The 20,426-nt window shown below is 50.8% G+C and overlaps 8 protein-coding genes across 8 annotated transcripts; 4 read left to right on the forward strand and 4 right to left on the reverse strand.

Annotated features, from left to right (window-relative positions):
• Positions 1 to 77: 77 nt before the first annotated feature.
• BDP55DRAFT_636332 (uncharacterized protein) lies at positions 78 to 3,084 on the reverse strand (the record flags this gene model as incomplete). Its single annotated transcript, XM_060572871.1, has 8 exons — positions 78 to 94; positions 139 to 366; positions 432 to 1,185; positions 1,349 to 1,489; positions 1,574 to 2,501; positions 2,562 to 2,772; positions 2,839 to 2,946; positions 3,006 to 3,084. The coding sequence occupies 8 exons, from the start codon at positions 3,082 to 3,084 to the stop codon at positions 78 to 80; spliced, it is 2,466 nt and encodes an 821-aa protein (XP_060424946.1).
• A 530-nt stretch (positions 3,085 to 3,614) lies between these two features.
• BDP55DRAFT_561665 (monooxygenase) lies at positions 3,615 to 4,859 on the reverse strand (the record flags this gene model as incomplete). The annotated part of the gene is made up of 1 exon (XM_060570095.1): positions 3,615 to 4,859. The coding sequence occupies one exon, from the start codon at positions 4,857 to 4,859 to the stop codon at positions 3,615 to 3,617; it is 1,245 nt and encodes a 414-aa protein (XP_060424947.1).
• Positions 4,860 to 5,175: 316 nt separating this feature from the next.
• BDP55DRAFT_732718 (S-adenosyl-L-methionine-dependent methyltransferase) lies at positions 5,176 to 6,805 on the forward strand (the record flags this gene model as incomplete). Its single annotated transcript, XM_060579986.1, has 6 exons — positions 5,176 to 5,551; positions 5,610 to 5,736; positions 5,796 to 5,997; positions 6,062 to 6,235; positions 6,286 to 6,401; positions 6,466 to 6,805. The coding sequence occupies 6 exons, from the start codon at positions 5,176 to 5,178 to the stop codon at positions 6,803 to 6,805; spliced, it is 1,335 nt and encodes a 444-aa protein (XP_060424948.1).
• Positions 6,806 to 8,631: 1,826 nt separating this feature from the next.
• On the reverse strand, positions 8,632 to 10,478 carry BDP55DRAFT_697222 (cytochrome P450; the record flags this gene model as incomplete). Its single annotated transcript, XM_060577659.1, has 6 exons — positions 8,632 to 8,785; positions 8,849 to 8,902; positions 8,966 to 9,588; positions 9,649 to 9,781; positions 9,844 to 10,053; positions 10,126 to 10,478. The coding sequence occupies 6 exons, from the start codon at positions 10,476 to 10,478 to the stop codon at positions 8,632 to 8,634; spliced, it is 1,527 nt and encodes a 508-aa protein (XP_060424949.1).
• An 895-nt stretch (positions 10,479 to 11,373) lies between these two features.
• BDP55DRAFT_323663 (fatty acid desaturase) lies at positions 11,374 to 13,153 on the reverse strand. Its single transcript, XM_060566790.1, has 4 exons — positions 12,944 to 13,153; positions 12,075 to 12,867; positions 11,812 to 11,980; positions 11,374 to 11,755 (listed from the first exon to the last, which is right to left on the reverse strand). The coding sequence occupies exons 1-4, from the start codon at positions 12,989 to 12,991 to the stop codon at positions 11,581 to 11,583; spliced, it is 1,185 nt and encodes a 394-aa protein (XP_060424950.1). The 5' UTR covers positions 12,992 to 13,153; the 3' UTR covers positions 11,374 to 11,580.
• Positions 13,154 to 15,027: 1,874 nt separating this feature from the next.
• On the forward strand, positions 15,028 to 16,405 carry BDP55DRAFT_636337 (AMP-dependent synthetase/ligase; the record flags this gene model as incomplete). The annotated part of the gene is made up of 2 exons (XM_060572872.1): positions 15,028 to 15,271; positions 15,339 to 16,405. The coding sequence occupies 2 exons, from the start codon at positions 15,028 to 15,030 to the stop codon at positions 16,403 to 16,405; spliced, it is 1,311 nt and encodes a 436-aa protein (XP_060424951.1).
• Positions 16,406 to 16,886: 481 nt separating this feature from the next.
• On the forward strand, positions 16,887 to 18,829 carry BDP55DRAFT_677545 (acyl-CoA dehydrogenase domain-containing protein). The gene is made up of 2 exons (XM_060575908.1): positions 16,887 to 17,224; positions 17,287 to 18,829. Exons 1-2 carry the CDS (start codon positions 17,148 to 17,150, stop codon positions 18,530 to 18,532), a joined length of 1,323 nt encoding a protein of 440 aa, XP_060424952.1. The 5' UTR covers positions 16,887 to 17,147; the 3' UTR covers positions 18,533 to 18,829.
• Positions 18,830 to 19,056: 227 nt separating this feature from the next.
• On the forward strand, positions 19,057 to 19,868 carry BDP55DRAFT_677546 (thioesterase superfamily protein). Its single transcript, XM_060575909.1, has one exon. The coding sequence runs from the start codon at positions 19,121 to 19,123 to the stop codon at positions 19,694 to 19,696; it is 576 nt and encodes a 191-aa protein (XP_060424953.1). The 5' UTR covers positions 19,057 to 19,120; the 3' UTR covers positions 19,697 to 19,868.
• Positions 19,869 to 20,426: the final 558 nt, after the last annotated feature.

Consider the following 20,426-nt stretch of genomic DNA (forward strand, 5'->3'; position numbering starts at 1 on the left):
GCAAGTCGGATTTCAGACCTCCCCCAGGCACAATCGAGATGCAAAAGCTTGCAGGGTTTGGGACATGGAATTCGTGTCTACGCGTCCAGCGTGGCTTAGCAAACAGATAAGCGAGAATCAGGGGGAACAAGAACTCACATGGCCACACCCATTGCTCCAACATTACCTGATAGTGAAACAAGGCTCGGGAAGCCATATCCGAGCTGTCTCCATCGCCCGGAATTCCTTGTTCGTCTAGTTCCTGCACGATGTCTTTGAATATCTGATTGATATTTTCCAAGCCCTCCTTCTCGTCCACCGGGGTGTAGCCAGGATTCGGCGACGTAAGATTTTGCCGAAGACTCAGCCACCACAGGATAATCAGCGCTAAGACAAAGTTACTAAGACTGCCCGTAAGTGCAGTGATCTTTGCCCAGGAAATGAATGCTTACCAGTCTCATAAGCTGCCATTGGGCCAAGACCACCAAACTCCAGTGCCGCTTTGCGCTGCATATGGGCTATACCCGTCTTGGTATCCGCCAACCAAGCAGTGGTAGCGTACTTGATAACAACCAGAAATTTCGTGTTAGTTGGAAGAGAGGGGGCTTGCAAGTGACATCCGGGCTCCTTTGCGATTCTCTTCAGGATCTGAAGCTCCTGGCCCATGTAAAGATGATGATAAGCAGAGCTCAGCAGATCTAGACAGTCAGCCATCAAGGGATCATTTCGTCTATCGGTGACATGCTCAGCATGCGGGTGACTGCGCCACAGATTCTCCCACCCTTGGAGGCTTCGCTCCATCTTAGTACAGTATTCCCGATCAAGAATGGGAGCCATTTCGGGAGAGTAGCGCTCTCTGGCGCAGATGTTTGCTACGAGAGCCCCGATCAACGTGAGGAGTCCAAACGAACTTATAGTGACCGTGGGAAACTCGCCGATGAACACTCGTCTCGAAGTTTCGACTAGATTGACGGGCCTATACGATTGCCACTCTTTGTTTTGAGCCCATGCTTCGGCCGAGGGCGCTCGCCAGAGACTGTCGTTAGACGGCACGATCATTTCTGCTGTCACTTGAGGCGCAGCGATGCAGGTCGATTCTTGGTCGAGGAGCGATATAGCTGCATTCAGAATGCAGGTCCAGCTAGCCAATCTGAATAAGATCGTAGTGTCAGATAGAGCCTCGCCTAGTATCAAAAATCCACCAACCTGCTCAAAGTTTCTACAAAGATCCAGTCTATCCAGTCGGAGTCTTGGACTGGGTGAGTCCCACGCACTTGAACTTCCACTGCGCGAAGTAGCTTCGGAAGATCAGTCTTTACTGTCTTATGCAGGAATTCGAGAGCCGGTACAAATCATATACTTGACTCACATCTGTTACAAGAGAAAATTGCCGCTGCGCCTGCCGCGCATATCTGGGGTTGTCTGAAAATGCACCAAATTGAATGCATAAAAGGGCGGTCTGTATCGGCCATAGCTCCGAGAAAGAGCTCTGCAAGAGATCCTGCTCGTACTGATAGGAGTGTCAGGATCAACGTCGGAAATAATAATGGAAGATGTAAGGATCAACGAAGAAAGATCAACCCAAGTTACACACCTGAGCCAGGAGATGGCAGGAAGCTTCGTAGGCCTTTGAGGCGGGACCCCGCTCTGAAACAATACAGCCGCCTATGGCTAGCATACCAAGAAGCAGAGAGGCTGGCGTAGTCGAAAGCATGAAGGTCGGCTGGTGTACTATAGGCGTATGTATGTCAAAGTAATCAAAGTATGCGTTGATCCACCGGGAAATTTGGCTAAGACTAAGATGAACCGAGTCTGAGGTGGCTGTAATGACATGTGTCTTGGCGAAAGCATTGCTGACTGCACTGACGTCGTCGTCGGAACATCTAATAGTTCGAGGTGTGTAGCGGAAGTTCTGGTACTGAGGTAGATTCTCAGGACCGTTGCAGAATGAAGAGTCCGGGGCCGCATGCCGGCTCGAATCTGATAGAATGCATATGTCTTTAGGAAGGGGTACGGGAAGCATCATGTCATTGGGGTTGAAGTCAAATAGTAAGTCTGTGACGCTTCCTATATCGATATCTCCCGGATTGAGTCCAGGTACGAATGAGTCTCCGAACATCAGGAAATCATCAAGATTGGTGTGCTCTGTCCCCGACCTAGGGTTATTCTTCGCAATTGTGGACTCTATGCTCTCAAGGGCAGCTGCTTGGTCGGATTGAGTTCGAGCTTCGACATGATCGGTGGCTATGGTATTAGGATTCGGAAGCCGAGGTGCCTTGCTTGTCGTGGAATCCTGATCTTCACTCGACTGAGGTGTGCTTAATTCAGATTCAGGAGTTGCTTCGTCCCCTGATTGGTGAACTACTATTATGGAATCACCGCTAGATCCACTGGGCCGAGAGGCCGTCAAGTTCAGGGCGTCAAGTACGTCTGCGTGGCTTTGAAGGCCGTCAGTGTTCTCGACGACATACCCCATCATTCGCTCATTATCTTGATCATCTGTCCGACAATTTGTTTCCGTCCTAAAGAATCTTGAATGAGCCTTTGTGAAAACCGATGGGCAGATGTGACTTCTGACTTACATCAAGATATCGCCCGAGGCTCCCTGAGGTTCATTCCCTGTCGAGTTCTGAACTGCACAGTCTGCTGCATTGCGGTTCTCTCCATGTTCTAATCGTGGTGATGGGTTTTGCGCCGGTTTCCCAGGACATTTCTTTTGATGTCGACGAAGGACATCTGTCCTGCCGAAACTGGCACCACAGGGGTGACATTTGAAGGGCTTCCGGTTTTCATCTAATTTTGGGTATTAGCTCGCAAATCTGATATTAGAGAGTAACCTAGATCTATGGTGTTCCGTACGTGACGCAACATGACGTATCAGATGTTCAGTTCTGATGAACGTTTTCTGGCAATAGGTGCAGGTGTGCGGACGCGGGCGTTCCGGTTGTGCCTGGCCATCTTCACTGGCTATAGATTAGGTTAACACACTGCTCTTACGTCTTTCGGGATCTTGTTGCGATACTCACAGCTTCCAACTCCTCGCCTAGAGCCCGACTTCTTCGCCTCACGTGATGATGCGCGAAGGACCTCTCGTTGTCGACTCATCTTCGCTGTAACTTCTGACAAGGAGTGATTCCGTCTGTCACCATTATCTCTCTTCTCTGGACGCGATTACTCTAAAGAGATCTGTTGGGTTTAGGAAAGATGGTAGGTGTCTTCGTCACTTTCGGTGGATGTCGGCAATTGAGCAAACGGACATGGAGTTTGCGGGGGATCCGTGACGCTAGGACCCGGGGTGGGCGGGCGGTGCTGATTCAGGCCTGACTCAACAGGTGTAGATGGAAGGCTCTTTGAAGGGCTACTATGAGAACCTTGCATTCAGCTTTCTTGATGACTAAATCTTGACCGAAATGCATTGGTATAACGCCTACTCCGTACGAAGTACAAGCAGGCTTGTTACCGATGTCTTGGCCCGGCATGCTGTGGGTCAGAATAGCTGCCCATATGCACACATTGAACGCTTGGTCATGGGTCACTTTTCAGAAAGATCTTAGAAAATGCGGAGTCTGGATCATGGTAACTATGAGCAAAGGAATCTCATTCTAACTCTGTTAACAACTATTAACGCTGAGTTTCTACTGGATTCCTCTCGAAATCTCATCCCATCTTTCGTCAACCACTTTCTCGGCGTCGTTTTCCCAAAGATAGAGGTTTTGCATCATGGTTGAGTTGATGTCAAACTCCTCCTTGAATACTTGACTGTCCTCATCGTGCAAGTTGTGCCATATATCTCTCTGCTTGATTCCAGTCGCCTGTGCTTCAGCGACGTAGTCGTGTCGGATTTCGAAGTAGGTTTGCAAGGCTAGCGGGATATCGCCTGCACATTTTGAGAGACATTTGGCTATGGTAGCTCCGTCTTCGATTGCTTGGCTAGCACCTTGAGTCGAAGTGGGTAGAAAGGGATGTGCAGCATCGCCCATCAACGCAACCAGCCCGGAGTCTGCGACCCATTTATCGAGACAGGGGCGATACACGAGCTTCCAGTCAATAACCGAGGGCATCTTTTCCCAGACTCTCCGAAAAGCAGGGTCCCATCCCTCGAGACACGCCAGCACGTCTTCTTTGGAGGTCTCTTTAGTCCAACTCTCCGCGACGTCGCTGACGTCTTTATGAGTCAGAACTGCATTGATCTCTTTGCCACCTTGCAACGTGCTGATGAAGCCATGCATGTCCTTGGCCAGAAACAAACGGATTGTGTCGCCGTCACTGAGGAATTTGCTCGCCAAGGGGTCATCTCTGAGGAGATCACCGCTCATAAATGATCGGTAAATGGCGTATCCGCTCGCTTGAGGTTTATCTTCATAACCTAACACAGTCGTGCGTCCTTTGCTTCTGACACCGTCGGCGATGATTACGACATCTGACTGAATCTCTTCTCCGGAGGATAGCGTGATGCTCGGCTGATTCGGATCGTAGACTTCGACTCGTTCGCCAAGTCGGATTTTGACGCCCTGTTCAAGAGCAAAGTCCTTCATGATGAGATGGAAATCGCCCCTGTGACCTATGATTTGGCGGCATCCGTAATTCTCTACAGATTTGCCAATTTGGTCGTCGATACCGAGGAGTTTGTCGGAAGAGTCGAAGTTATAGATACGCATCTCGCTGCTCTTGCTTGCAATCGGCTCCATCCTGGACCCGACTCCCCAACGATAGAGAAGCCTTGCCGAGTTTGAACCGAATCCGATACTGTCACCAAGGCGTAGGAATTCCTTTAGCTGATCAACTATCAAGACCTCAAAGCCTTGACGACGACATGCGATGCCGCATGCTAGACCTCCTAGGCCTGCTCCCACTATCGTCACTTTCAGGGGATGAGACATGAAGAAGGATATTGGGGAAACTTGTTACTGTGTTATGAAGAGAATTTCGAACCAAAATAGCGATGGAAATTAATCTGTGTCGGGGTTTGAGAGTGGTCTTTCGATACTGTTTTAAACCAACTTCAAACGAGCCATCCAAAGCCGTTGACTTACATGGCTTGTGGGGTAGGCCTGCTACCCCACAAGCCCTGGGTTCGCCCCCTCCACATACGCAAGAAGTCTTTGGGTACATGAACAGATGGCGTCGCCGGTCTGATGAAAGAACGTTCAAGCTTCTATACTATTGAAAATACACAACCCCATCAAGTTCCGAATCATGTCTTTCCTCCAAACACTCCTCCAATCTTTGCGGGACAACATTGCTGTTCTCGAACATGAAGTCGACCTACACAATCTAGGAACACCCCAAGTTTGGGACCCAGAAGCTTCTACAAAGTTCGACGATCCCGAGCATTTAATCTCTTGGCAAGCGTTTGAGGCTATCGAGAAGATTCGCGTGGACGTCCGCGCTCTTGATGCAGCAGTTACACCCAATCACATCAAGCTGCTTGAGATGGGCCTGCAACCAGCGCGGACGAGTGCACTCAACGTCGCAGTGTCCCTTGGTATCACAGATGCAATAACAGATCTTGGAGGCGATGCGAAGCTGGCAGATTTAGCCAGTCAACTGAACGTCAATGAGCAGAAATTAGGTAGGCATTTTGCCCTGCGCCGCCCTCAATGTCTCTAGTTTACTGACCACTATCTCAGGGAGAGTCATGAGAACACTGGCAGCTGAGTACATCTACCAAGAAAAGCAGCCAAACGTGTTCAGCAATGCTCGACATAGTAAGAACCTCGAAAAGGAGGGCAGTGCTGCTCAATTCTTGTCCCTCTTGTAAGCTCCAATTTCGGTACTTAGTGTCCTTTGTCCCTACCTTATTCTAATAAGCAAAGATCGAACGAGGGCCTTAGGAGCTCCGCAGGTCTACTATCTCATATGACAGACATCAAGACCAAAGACTCTTATCTGGCCACAGATGCTCCTTTCTGTTCTGCAGTGGCACAGAAGGGAGAAACATTCTTTGAATATATTAGTCATCCCGAGAACTCCGGCGTTGCGCTCAAGGTCATCAAGGGTGTTCTGCCATGGCTCAATGTAGGTATATCTTAACATACGCATCATAACACCTGACTTTGGCTTATCGATACGTCCATTGCAGCGAACGACTAGACCAGCGCTTCTTAATGACTATCCTTGGCATGAGAGCCCCAGAGCCCGAGTTGTTGATGTTGGGTGCGGTCCAGGTGACAGCGGTTTTGACATCATGAGGCATAACCCGGAGCTTCATTGGACCTTTCAGGATCTTCAACCCGCCATCGAGAGCTTGAGATCCGTCAGTTGCACCCGGCATGAATTGGATGTTGATACTAACATCTCAAGCAGAATCTGCCTAAGGATATTGCACAAAGAGCTGCCGATGGGAAAGTCAAATGTGTTGTACAGGACTACTTCAAAGACAACGTAGCAGAAGGTGACATATGGTACCTCAGAGGAGTTTTGTGAGTACACGCAGTTCTGAATTTCATATAAGCCGCTTCGCTGCAGCATATTGATATCTGTTAGACGCGAATACGATGATGAAGACGCTATCAAGATACTTACCAAAGTTGCGAACTCGATGAGAAAGACTCCGGGCTCACGTATGGTGATCAACGAGATTTGGAACTCCAGCCCGTTCATTGTCAGCAATCAGAACGCGGCCCCATCTACTCTGACACCTATCCACCAGTCAAGACTTCCGGACCTTGCTAACTTGATGACATGGGATACTTTTTTCTTCTTTGGCGGGAAGGAAAGATCAGTGCCAGAGCTCGAGTTCATTCTTGAAAAGGCCGGTTTAAGAATTAGTCGCTTCTTCCAGTTCCGCACAATCACTACGATGGTGGAGTGTTCGTTAGCTTGAGTCAAGGGTGAAGGGAGATGTCCTCGTCGTCCTATTGAATAGAACGCTTTCAACTGATGTTAGTGCACATCCGATGGGCACATTGAGGTATGTACGGGCTCTCTCCAGTCGATTTCGCAGTGTCCGTACCAGTCCGAGGTATCATCATCTTGGAAGAGCCAGAGGTGAGATGTAGCAACGAGTTCCTGGGATCAGGATTCAAGGTGATCTGAATAAGGGTTGCAGTCAACGAAAACCTGTGTTGCTGATGTCCATCCTCAGGATTAGCGTAGCATGTTTTGCGAATGTGATCTAGTCTCGTTTTCCGGAGGCTTCTATCTGTGCTCCAAAACCCAAGAAGAACCTATCCACGCAGGACTGACTTCCTTCATTAGTGCTGCTTCCTTTATCGTCGTCTAATTCAGCTATTCAAAGTGATTACGATCTTGGTAGAATACGCGGTAAGAACTCGCTAAAAGGAGCGGCATCAAAGGTAGTAATGTCAGTAGAAGAAGACACTCAGGACTCTTTAAGCGGCGGTTGCATATATCTGTTTTTTTTTTTTTGTTCACGTGCTGTTGAAATAGAAGATTTAGATTCTGTGGACTGAGCTGTTCGGTTAAATTAATGTACTCATGCTAAGGTTTGGGGCTGCATCGTTGACAATTATTCCGTCTTCAACACATAAACTCTGTTAACTGGCTGAAGTTAGCGAATAAGGTGAACGTTTGATTCGAGGTTCATTTAGCGGATGGATTATTGTGTCGGTTTTGCTTCTCCTTTCCCTGTAGTTCTGTCTTCGGCTCTTACCAAGATTCCTTCTCCGTGGGGGTTTCTTTGTGGCCCAAGTGGGTTGTGAAGCAAATGACTCAATCACCATCGATCAACTGAGATAAACCAGGATCCCAACGTCCAACTGTCTTGTCTCGATCCCGGCGGGGAAACGTGTCTCGTCGGGCCTAATTTCGATGCCGAAGCCCCTCCCATCTTCCGAGTCCTTCGAATTCGTCTCCTCCACCAAGCGGAGAAACCCTGTGCCCAGAAGATATGAGCGGCAAGCACCCCCCGCGCGACCTTTGGCTCGATCAATATGTCTCGTGTTAACTACCCCACTGTAGCCACGAATTAAGCTTTCTGGTGCCATTTGCTTGCTCCACGCCGAATCAACCAGGCCCATGTCGCTGAGATGTCACCGTCGGTCCGTCGGTCTGGCACGCAACAGACACATGATGGTAGTTTAACAAGGGCAGATAAACCGCTCGCACTTTGTCATCTCCGTCGCTAATAAGCTTTTCACATGCATTTTGTTGCAGTAAGGAACAAGGTTGTTGACTTCTGAGCGGAGTCTTCCCGCCACGAAGTGTCTTAGAAGCCCCCTCACGTCGTCAAGCTGGTGGTCATTGCTGGGACTAGGGTGTTTGGCAAGTTCTTCCTGTTCTAGTCCCCCCGAGCTGCTGAATGCAACATATCCGGTGGGAGTGTTGACTGCTGCAGCATCTCAGGCAGAGTCTCTTAGCCGTGATAACCGCTCCTAAGGACATGGACTCAATGAGGGGGTTTGGCCAAGTTCTGCGAGACGTAGACTAGTTGACAACTCGTTTCCCCAGTTCTTGCGCGTCTTAATGCGATCACACAATCTAATTCAATCTCGCTTGTATCTAGATCACAGCTTCCTCGTGAATCGATGCATTGGATTCGCTTGTTCCAAGTACAATCCCTTGAACGTAAATCTCAACCCCACAACTCCATCTCAGAGAGGCAAACTATGAAATGCTTTCCAGTCTAAATGCTAAAAATTTTGCTTTGTGAAAGTTTCGTCATAAGAGTATAGTTGCCGGCCGTTGGGCTCAGTTTCTCGGCTTGAGAATAACCTTCCAGTGACCGGTTGCAAATTGCATGGTGATATACTGGCGGAAGTCGATGTCTTGGCCCGGAACTTCGAGGACATCGAATCTTTGTAGAAGGTTGGCGGCGACCATTCTCATCTCCGCCCATGCAAAGCTTTATTGATTCTGTTAGAACGATCGCTGGTATCATATGAGGGCTCTCCAGATAATGACTTACTTGATTCCGATGCAAGAGTGTTTGCCTCCAGAAAAGGGGTAGTACGCATCCAGACTAGAGAACCTGTTAGATCTTGTGCACAACGTGTTTCACCGGACAGGGAGCAGTGGGACTTACTCAGGTGCAGGAGCTCCGTCTCTCTTGTCGTCTGACAGCCACCTCTCGGGCCAAAACCGTTCTGCTTGGGGCCAGAAATCCTCGTTGCGGTGAAGATCGCGGTACGAGGCCGAGACTACGGTGTGAGGGGGCAGATCGTAACCACAGAGATTGATCCACTGGTTGCCAGTGCGGCGGCCCATTTCCGACGCAATGGGGTGCAGGCGGAGGTTCTCCTTGATGCAGGCCTCAAGATACTCGTATTCCTCCTCGTTGCGGACCGATTTGCTGGTGACGATTTCGTCATTGAAGCCCTTAGACGGGAGAGAGGCAAAGAGCTTTGCGCGAACGTCGGGGTTGCGGGCGAGTTCAAGGAAGAGGCAGCCGATGGTGCCAGATGTGGTCTCGGAACCGGCGAGGAGGATCTCGGCCATTTGGTCGACAATATCGCGGGCAGACATGCTAGTGCCGGTGTCGGGCTTTTTGCCTTCCTCAATGAGGTGCTGTAGGAGGTCTCGGCGCTCGACGTCAGAGGTGCGTTTGCGTCGTTGGACAACGGCGTCGATGGCGGTAATCATCTCTGCGGGCCAGTCGAATTGCATGTCAATCCCCAGAGCACGGAAGAACTTCTTGACGTAAACAGTCTGTTACGATGTTAATACTAGCGGAAGGGGTATTGTTTCCTTTGCGATGAATGAACTTGCCTGGTACCGCTTGCTGAGGCCATCAAAAATTGAGCGAGGAATGGATTTCCAGATCTTCTCGTCGACTCCATCTTCAATTAAGCTATCAGGGTTGGTTTGTCCGAACCCCTTTCCGAAAGAACATTCTCCCATGCTGTAATACGAGTAAGAAGGCGCCCGGAAGACTTCGAGGCATCTGCAGAGTTATTGGCTTACATGTCGAGGGCCACGTTATGAAGGTCATCCATCAGGTCGACCTCAATACCCTTCTTGGCATGATAGACCGGGTCTTCGTTGATCTGTGACTGGTACTTGTTGAGGACATCACGAACGGTGCTCTTGAAGAACATCTCAAGGTTGTCGATGTAGTTGACCGTGAACGCTGGAGACAAGAAGCGCTTGAGCCGCCTATGCGGCTCTTGGCGGCTGTTTCCAGAAACGTTGAGTTAGGGTCACGTCGCAAATGCATATTGTGGGCAGAAAATCAGAACGACTCACATCTCACCAAAAAGCCCAGGGCTGAACTTGTCTCTCGAAATTTCGGCATACATGGCGACCTTTGGAAGATCCGTCTTGACCAAGATCTGCTTCATGGCCTCCTTGTCGGAGATCCATACCTGTCGGGGACCGAGTCGAACAATCGATCCATACTTGTTGTGACTTCTCTCTACCAACTTCCAGATGGTGCCGGCCGAGAAGAGGTAACGAAGATGTAATGTTGTCAGAGGGGCATACCATGGCCCAGGGAGTTTCCTCAGAGGAGACTTGAGAGCCTTGATCTTCTGTTTGAGTTGAAGACCGGCAAAGACCACTACTAGGAAGTAGACGGCGAGTATGTAAGCCGACGCCATAGTGTTGCCTTTGTTGATCGTCCTGATCAGGGCAAGATGCTAGCAGTACTTTGTCAATAGTTTGAATGACTGATGAATGATGAGATGACAGTTTGGAGACAGCGAGAGAACAGTTGGACAACAATATCTTTTGCAGGAAGTGGCCGATTGTCTTCTATGACATGAGACCCGGAGCCATCTCCTCGGGATGATATAGGACGAACACACACACAAGTCTGCAAGGGCTATTTCGTAATCTAGAACCCCCCGCTCGCCCCGGTGCTTCCTGCTAGATAGTTGCGCAAGCCAACCCAGACCGGAGCCTACGGTGCGTGGCTGGGTTTGCGCAACAGCAAATCACATCTGAATTACACGATTCAGTTCAAATGGACATGTAGCTATCGCCAGCCTGCAAAGCTGTCGTGAATATGCTGCGCGCACTGTTTCAACATGTGTAAACTCTGTTAGATTAGCTCGGACGATGGGAGCCCAAGGAGCTGGATTTAGTGCGCATTCTTTTCCGTCTGGGAACACGCAAGTTCACCAACGTGGCATTTGATCCAAGAGACGACGCAAGCGCGAATCGGATGGTCCAGAATGGGACACGCCACATTGCCTGGGCTACCCCTTGACTAGAAACCGCGTGTCATGCAAGTTGAGCGGGAACATGGAGATGGGTTGCACTCGATCCCCAAATCTGATGTCCTTGGTGTAAACTCTTTTCGAGTGCAATTCCACATTACTCATTTTCAGCGATCTCGAGGTACCTCTCTTCCTTTCCAGGAAACTATTTGGCAAGGTCGTCTATTATCCGCTCTGTAACGTTAACGCCGGTCGCTTGTTATCACGAGAACCTTAAATATGAATACTTCACGCTTTTTGAGAATGACAAGACTGTGTCTTGTTCAGGGTGGAGTTGTAGTTTCAAAAGAGTTCTGAGCCTTGGCCCTGCCATTTGGTCTAGAAATTTTGGTCTATTCCCCCTGCCTCTAAACTCCATACGCGCTTCCGCTCTATCAAGCTTTGACTCTGCGGTCTTTGAGTCTAAAAATGTCTATGTCCTCTATGTCTCTTTATGTCCGTCTAAAGAAAACCGTCTTGTTGTTTGTACAGCAACCCCCCTCTATTTGGCCCATCTCATGGCGCCGGGGCAGTTGGGGTCGTTCTCAACGTACTTGAGAGAGCCGAAGACGGACCAGAGCTGGCCCAAGAAGCTGCGGCCGTCGTGGTTGTACAGGTCGCCAAGGACAGGCTTGATGGCCTCAGTAGCCTCGTCAGCCTTGTAGAAAGGAATGCGACTAAGGTCTGTTAGCACTGGCTCAGGTAATTCTTCATGGTGAGGAATCAAACTTACGGGAACAGGTGGTGAACGACGTGCTTCTCAATGATGCCGTGGAAGAGGTGCTTGCCGATGAAGCCGAACTCGCGGTCAACGGTGGCAATGGCACCCTTGACGAAAGTCCAACCCTCCTCGGTGTAGTGGTGTACCTCAGGGTGGTTGTGGTGGAGGTAGGTGATGGCAACTGAGGGGTTGATTAGCACTATTATAAACACATTTGCTTGTGAAACTCAAAGGCCAAGCTTCAAGGATCACATGAGGGGGGAGGGGGTGCGTACCGAGCCAGTGGTGGACCCAGAAGTAGGGGACCGCGTAGAGCAGAGCAACGGTGGAGACGTCGAGAATGGTGGAAGCATAGTATAGGGCGGAGAAGGTGATGGCCAGGCCAAGGTCAGAGATGGCAATGAAGATGGCCTCATTGGGACGGAAGACGGCACTGGTGGGGCCGAAGTGGCTGACGCCGAACCAACGTCCGAGACCGTTGACCTCGTGCTGCAAGCTACCCTTGCCAGCGGTGGCATTGAAGAAGAGGTACGCCTGCCATCCGAAGAGCTGGTGGGTAAGCAGGCTAATGGCCTGGGCAATAGGAGTGTCCTCGAAGAGCTCGTGGAGGTCGATGCTGCCGAACAAGGGCTTCTTGGAAGGCTTGGGCGCGGTGGCAGGAACGAAGGCCATGTCCTTCTTCATGTGGCCGGTGAAGCGGTGGTGGCGGTGGTGAGAGAACTTCCATGAGAAGTAGGGGACGAGAAGGAAGGAGTGAAGGGCCCAGCCGGTGATGTTGTTCACCTTGTCGCTCTTGGAGAAGGCACCGTGTCCGCACTCATGACCAAGAATCCAGACACCAGTGCAGATGAGACCCTGGACGAAGCCATAGACCATCCAGGCGGTGGCGCGCAGGATGGGGTCCTGGATGCCGGGAATGTAGGTGAGAGCAGCCCAGACGAGGCCAGCGACCATGGTGAGGTCGCGGACGACATAGTAGTAGGAAGTCACGAGCGAAGGCTCGAAGCAGTGAGCCGGGATGGCATCTCTGATGGTCTGAATATCAGGGAAGACAGGCTCGTTGGTCTTCTGTGAGGAGGGTCAGTGATCAATGATCGGTCATCGAGATCGATGGCGGCGCATCGGAAGGTGTTTGCCGACTAACCTGGGGCTTCTCGACCACCACGGTAGTCGAGGTACGTTGGGTCGCCATTGTGTGAGATAAGGTGCAAACCAGTTTTGTTTGGGATCACCTCTCTATTGCTCAATGGATATAATATGAGATGAACGAAAGGGAAAGAACGATACGCTCTCAAGGGCCGCACCGTATTATGGATGAGTAAAGGAAAGAACCAGAGAGAAGCTGAAGCTAAGAGGACTGGGGAAAAGGGTGAAATTTTCTCAGGTGCCCGAGGTTAGGGAAAAGACAAAAAGGTTTCCAGTCTGACTTCACAAGGGACACGGGTAGCAGACCGCCAGCGAAAGAGACGTGTCTCCTTGTCCCTTTTTTTAGAGCGGCAGCATTAAAGGTGGGCCGTTACCCACGGTGAGAGATCCATGGAATAGGGGTCCAAACAGTCTGGACTACTTTTTTTTTCGTCGGTTTTCCCCCCCTTCCCTTGCCAAGTTGCCTTGCCCACATGCATTGGGGGGAACAGACTCGGCGGCAGAAAATTTCATTACCGTTGCCAAAGGTCGAGTGTTTGGAATTGCTCGAGACCGCCTTGAGACGTGACTCGCCACTGGGTCTAACCTTGTGGCTTGCCCCAAAGCATCGCAGAGCCTCGGGCTGGGCGTATTCCGCAGCATATTCCATGACTCGATGATTACAGCCTCAAGTCGGACACAAAGCAAGAAAAACCGGTACTGATGAAGAATGTCTCGGTGTCTCCCCTTCGCAAACGTGGCCTCGATCTCGTGGCCGAAGTTCTAGTTCTAGCAGACCTTCCTCGGCACCACAAGGTGAAACAATCAAAGAGGCAGCCAGCAGTTCCGGGCGGTGAACGCGTATCTGGGGACTCGGGAGGCAGGTGTTGAGAAACGCGGATCTAATCTGCTGCAAGATCCTAGCACGTTCAAGAAGAGGCTTCGTCGCTTAAACGGAACTAAACGCAATCTGGCCTAGTCATGGAAGATTTCCAAGGGTCCGGTTCCACGTGCGGATAACAGAAGTCTTGGAAAAAGCCCACATAAAGGTTCTCAACCCCAACACTTTTACACCCCTTGCTCTCTGCTTCGGAGTGGGAAATGACACCCACAGTGTGTTTGAGCTTGAATCTCGTTTAACGTGGAGTTCCAAGGCAACGAAAGGCGGTGGTAGCACCAAACAGGACCCTGGGAACTCCATTTGTTGACAGAGTGGCATTTCGACAAACTCCATTGGCCAAACCGTTGTGTCTTGGGCTTCGGGAACCTCTCCATATTCTCCAATCCCTCTCCCCTCATTGCCCAGACTCAGAGACCGCCCCCAAGCTGTTCAAAACATGGGACCGTGCGGTAACGTCGCGTTCCACTCGGGGCTTTACGGGAAGAGGGGGGGGAGGATTGCGGGAGAAAGGGATGTACAAGTCATTCATTTCCCTTTGACCTTTGACATGTGCCAATGCGCGCCCCCTTTTGAGCTTCCCGAATGGGTTTGACCGGTTCCGTGGCTGAGCCATCTTCAATTCCTCGCATTGCCAGCCACCATCTGGTATCTTTGTCAATCTGACGAGGCCGGGCCTGAGCGCAAGGTTAGGGTTAGCGGGAGCCTCGGCGCACGTCCTGTCCAGATTGCGAGATTTCGCACCGTTGGACGGAAGCAGTCAAAAGCTTAAATGGCTTCGTTGTGGATTCTAGAAATGAGCAGAGGCTACGAGGATCGGGATTTCGGGGCAACCCTTTCCTTTCCGTTGCTGTTGCTCTAAGTTCCCAATGTCAGTTTGGCAACTCTTACATCAATCAGAGCTGTCGCAACTCCCTGCAAGTCTAAACTTTATTTACTGCACACATACATCGCAGGAGTTGTAAATTACGCAAGAGGGAGCGCCGACGGCGAGGATCTAGGAAGTAAGCAGAACCAACAGGTTGATTGTGCCGTTATCCGCTTGACGGTGAGGTTCATGTCCACGTTGCAAGCATGGGAGTGCATTTGATTGTGGCCGTAGCATAACACACGTTGTCTTTGAGTACTTATTTGAAGCTCGTCGTTGGGGTTGGAGTTGAACTCGCACCACCCCAGATTTCAGATGCACTGAATGCTTCAACAACATGACGGTACCAAAAGATAACAGGAGCAAGTCTAGAAACCTCGCAGACTTCATCAAGTTTGTGAAACTAAATTCTCCTTATTATGCTCAGTCCTGGAAGTTATGTAAGACTCTTGAAGATGCGCCGGTGTCTCTGAGGGACTTGCCCATTGTGGACCATGAGTCTTTTTGGGCATCAAACACCTGCCGGAACAGCAAAGTTGTAACTTCAAAGCAAAAAGATGGCATTGTTTTCAAAACTGGAGGTAACTTATCCTCATCAGCGATCTGACTTGGCTGGGTTCAAGTAAACGCACACTGATCTTCATCCAGGCACAACCACACACCCCAAGGTATCGTTTTACAGCCAGAAGGAACTCCATGGCCTCTCAACACAATTGGCAGAGAGCTTGGAACGATGCAGTGTCGGCGAGGGCGACATGGTCGCCAACTTGTTCTACGCTGGCGACCTTTACGGGAGCTTCTTGTTGCATATCCTCTCCGTCTACCATCTGCCAAGCGGTGCGATCCAGCTTCCAGTAGCTGGGCATGTTTCCTTGGAATCCATGGAAAGACAGATCGTCGAGTTTGAAGCAACCGTGGTCCTCGCCACGGTGACCACGATGTCGCAACTCTCAGAGCGCATCCTTAGCAGTGGCAAGACACACCCGTACGTTCGCCTACTACTGTTCTCGGGAGAAGCTTTCTACGACGATCAGGCCGGGCTGCTGAAAGCAGCCTTTCCAAATGCAACTATCAGATCAGTCGTCTACGGATCTATGGACTGCGGAATCATCGGTCTACCACCGAAGGAAGAGCACTACACGAACGACCCCAGACTTCACCAAGTCAACGATCCGAACATCATCGTGGAGATCGTCACTGAAGACGGAGAGGTCACAACCACCCCAGGAGAGGCGGGCAGCCTAGTCGTAACGAACCTGGAGCGCCAACTAATGCCCATCGTTCGCTACCCGTCTGGAGACCGGGCCGCGTGGGTTGTACCAGCTCTAGGCCTTTTCCGTGTTCTCGACAGGGACCGCACGGCCATCCGCCTCGGCCCCGTTTCCGTTGACTTTGTGGACCTCCGACGGATAGTGTCCACGGTCCTCGCAGACCGACCGGTTGGTCGCTTACAAGCCATCGTCACAAGAAAAGATAGGAAAGACCTCTTGACCCTGAACGTCGCCTTTACACCGGCTACGAATGAGGAGAGTTCGCAGCTGCAGGCGGAGCTGAGAGAGGAGCTGGGCGTGATGCGGCCCATGTTTCGGGAACACGTCGAGAAGGACCTTATCAACCCGTTAGAGATTAAGTTTATCACCATGCAGGAACTTGCTGTCAACCCAAGAAGCGGAAAAATTGTCGAGGTACAGGATCTTCGGTCGACCACTGTGTAGGTAGCTATCTGTTTAGTCATCTGGGAGAGTCATTTGACTTGTGAAGTGGTGTAGAGTACGTTATTGCACTAAAGTCTAAAAGAAGCTGTAGGATCTCCCCATGTCGTGATAGGGTCTCAAAGAACACGAATTAAACGATTCGCTGACTCTCCACAACCGGAAAACTGGGATTGTCAATGAAACAAGCTTTCGTTCTCGCTACGGTGCACTGGTCGTAAATCACGTTAGGCAAGCTCCCTTGATTGGGGCTGATAGACGCCTGATACGGAGCTGGATCCAGGTCCTCGGACTTTGTAAGGACCCCGTGGGTTGTCTCTCGCAGGCCAAGACCGATGCCCCATCTTGTCTCCCCCGGATGAACTGGCCAACACCTCTTGAGCTAAAGCGGAGCCCAGGCGGAGCCGGCCAGATTGAGTAATCACCGTTGGTCTTTGCTCTCTTGACTCGCGCCAACTTGAGCGCATCGCATTGAACTAGTCACGTCTGATACAGACTTCACTTGAAAGTGCTTCCCTGCAAACGCAAAGTTTATAGCGTAGCAATGCTTTAGTTGGAACATCCTCTTCCCCGCGCCATATCTGTCGCCTGCTACTTCATCAAAACTGTCACTGGATCTCAAATGCTCTCAAGGACCAGCTCCAGTTGGAGAACGAGACTCATGTCCCTCGCACACGGATCTCCAATTACCAGCGATAATCTCCACACATCGAAAACGTAACAAAACTGGCAGCGGAATCGCAACATGCCAGAGCTAGACGCCAATAGGTCAAGGCAGGCCGGCCCCGGGAACGAACACAAGGCGACAGGCGTCCTCGCTCCGTACTACTCCGATCCCTTCCTTTTCCTCCTCCGTCTGAGTTGCCATCTAACGCGGGCTTTAGGTGGGGCGAACCGGCGTGGTTCCATGCCCTCGAGAGTCCCTACTACAATGACTCTCACCGGCGATTCCAGACATACGTACGAGACTTTGTCGACACCCACTTGCTTCCGTACGCGCAGGAATGGGAGGCAGCCGGGAAAGCTCCTCTGTCAGCAAGATTGAGGTTCGCCAAGTCCGGTCTTGCTTTTCTCGACGTCCCAAAGGAGTACCGACCCACGGAGCTCATGACTATCGCGGGTACCCCATTCGATAAGCTTGATGTCTTTCACGAGCTGATACTCATGGACGAGATGGCCCGCATCCCCAGTGGGGTTCCCCTCGCTCTAGCGGGGGCGTCGAACGTGGGCGCGCCCCCCATTTTTGCTGCGGGTACCGAGGAGCAGAAGAGACGATGGCTGCCTGGACTGTTTACCTGGGAGACCAGCTTCTGTCTTGCCATCACGGAGCCGACTGCCGGCAGTGATGTGAGCGCCATTCGGGCCACTGCGGAAAAGACTCCCGATGGCAGGCACTACGTCGTCAATGGCCGGAAGAAGTGGGTTACGGGTGCACCCTGGGCAACCCATATGACCACCGCTGTACGAATGGGAGAGCCAGGGCGGAGCGGGATCTCGCTGTTGGTCGTGCCTCTGAAGTCCCCCGGCGTCACGATCAGGAAGATCCACAATTCCGGGCACAACGCCGGTGGTTCCTCGTGGGTGGTGCTGGAGGACGTCAAGGTCCCGACGGACCACCTAATCGGTAAAGAGAACGGGGCGTTCCCCATCATCATGCGCAACTTCAACAAGGAGCGCTTCATCCTCACAGTGGACTGCAACAGACAAGCCCGAATATGCCTTTCAGAGGCATTGCAGCACGCACATGATAGGGAGACGTTTGGAAAACCTCTCGCCTCGAACCAAATCATCCGGCATAAGCTTACGACTCTTGCCCGCGAGATTGAGGGCCACTGGGCATGGTTGGAGCAGATTGCCTACCACGTCCACATTCACGGCTGGCAGACTAAGGACGTCGCAAGCAGAATTGCGCTGGCAAAAATTCAAGGCGGCAGGATCGTGGAGCAAGCCGTCAGGGAGAGCCAGCAAATACACGGCGGTATGGGCTACGAGAAAGGGGTGACTATGACGGAGCAGATCTCTCGAGACCTCCGACTGAAAGTCATTGGCGGTGGTAGCGAGGAGATTCTGAGTGACCTCGCGTGGCGTGAGGAGCACAAGCGAGCTTCCGATCGAGGCGCGAAACTTTAAGAAACTTTCGATGGCTTGAAAATCAGATTATAACAAGCTTAAACACATTTTCTGTAGCCCTGAACCGTCTTTTGCCATGATCTGTATGACTGGCGTAGTTGCCTAGGTCTAGAATGGGAACTTCTGCATATCCTTCTACTTCCGCGATCCACGAAGGTTCATTACGTGGTAGCGTCGCATGACTGCATTGCGAGTCATGAATGCTCAAACCGCTATTCGGACCATGATACGAAGTGTTCCAGAATGAGACTAAAGCCGAGACGTCCACGTGTCGTCCGATATATCGACAAGTGCTTGTTGATGAAGTGCAGAAAAAATGCTCACTGGTGGCACACCTAAAGAGGTAGTTCTTTGACAAGCCTCAACTTGCATTCAGCTTGGCTGCAAGGACTCGACAGGGTCTTCCAAACCCCTGCGCTAGTTTCCCCTCAAGTAACACTACCTCGGGTGTCCCGTGAGACCCACTGCAACAGTCCGAACCCGAGGTTCTGGGACAGGACCCCTCACTGACTTGTTACTTGCAAAGTTGCAATTCTACCATCAACCTATCGCACTCAGCCTATTGCCCCAGTTGTCAACTCGCCTGCCATGACTGACAACGACGTCAAGTCACATCCTGATTACAAGCACTTCGCATCCATCCCTTGGTGTGCCAGACTGCTCGACCAAGCCGACACTTCGTCCCACGTAGTGCAAGTCTCTCAAAACAGAACAGTCCTCCCAACAAGAGAGAACACATACGTCGGCGGAACTCTCAACACACCAGACACCATCAAAGCTTGGTTGATTATATACCCCAAGCCGCAGAGCCCCGACTGGAATGTCGATGAATTGTGCTCTCTCGTCACCTTCGATCATGGCATGATTGGATTCCCTGAGACGGCTCATGGAGGCGTTGTTGCGTTGGTGATGGACGAAGTTACGGGTATACACATTGTGGCACAAAGACCGACAGGAGCAGAGCCCAACAAAGACTTCAGGACGGGTTACCTGAACACGTCATTTGGGAAACCTGTTCCTGCGCCAGGAACAGTGCTAGTGAGATCGAGGATAGCCAGGGTTGAGGGCCGAAAGCACTTCGTTGCAGCGCAGGTAGAGGATGAGAATGGTGAAGTGCTTGCAACAGCGGAAGTCTTGTACATCTCAGTCAAGAATAAGTTATGAGTTGTCAGCCATTGTATGAAATGCGTCAACAAGAAATGAGGTTTGAGGGGGTCGAATGGAGTCAAACAAATCGCGCCATCAAAATAGCTAGCACAGAACAGTTTCAAAATGTGACTAGAATGCGCATAGAACTGAACAATAGCTGGACTTCAAAGTTGCATGTAAATATAAGGTACTTTGGCGTGAATGGACGAGTCTACCAGTAATCTAAGTTGAGACTGTGAGTTCTCAGTTGGCCTATTGTTATGCGAGTGAATCACTGAGCACGGGGTTTGGCAGTGACGAAGGTAAGTTGATCAAAAGCTTTCACTGCCAACTTGGGTATGAGTGCGTGTGTACATGTTGTTATGCGTTGGCTAGGTGATCTTTAGAGCTTACACGACAATCGGTATTCTAAGGGCGTATACTACCTATATGAAGCATGCCACGACCCGGAGGGTGCACTCATATCATTGCTCGAGCCGGTGGTTGACATAGTACTACGAGAAGTTGAATACCGAGACCAGCATTCAGCAAGTCGAGCCTAGACTTGCATGCCACAGAGAGATGAACATGGGTAAACTCTAAGCGCATTGTGGAATTACTTACTACATTCGTTACGATAGGAAAAAATGCAACGAAATCGTACGTATTACGTTCTAGTGACACTGGTGTTTGTTGGCGCTCTACACAAAATTATAGCGTGGTGTGGGGGTAATGCGAGCTGAAGCAGCGTAAAACTCCCCATTGG

This window comes from Colletotrichum godetiae (genome assembly GCF_030913485.1).
Source record: "Colletotrichum godetiae strain CBS 193.32 chromosome Unknown BDP55scaffold_52, whole genome shotgun sequence".
Taxonomy (NCBI): Eukaryota; Fungi; Ascomycota; class Sordariomycetes; order Glomerellales; family Glomerellaceae; genus Colletotrichum; species Colletotrichum godetiae.

Bases quoted from the DNA above. Each gene is read 5' to 3' on its own strand.
- BDP55DRAFT_677546 (XM_060575909.1), top strand. From the start codon at position 19,121: ATGACTGACAACGACGTCAAGTCACATCCTGATTACAAGCACTTCGCA.
- BDP55DRAFT_323663 (XM_060566790.1), bottom strand. From the start codon at position 12,991: ATGGCGACCCAACGTACCTCGACTACCGTGGTGGTCGAGAAGCCCCAG. The intron at 11,981-12,074 runs GTACGCACCCCC...TCAACCCCTCAG, and splicing joins CTGGGTCCACCACTGGCTCG to TTGCCATCACCTACCTCCAC. The intron at 11,756-11,811 runs GTAAGTTTGATT...AACAGACCTTAG, and splicing joins GTCGTTCACCACCTGTTCCC to TCGCATTCCTTTCTACAAGG.
- BDP55DRAFT_677545 (XM_060575908.1), top strand. From the start codon at position 17,148: ATGCCAGAGCTAGACGCCAATAGGTCAAGGCAGGCCGGCCCCGGGAAC. The intron at 17,225-17,286 runs GTACTACTCCGA...CGCGGGCTTTAG, and splicing joins GCGACAGGCGTCCTCGCTCC to GTGGGGCGAACCGGCGTGGT.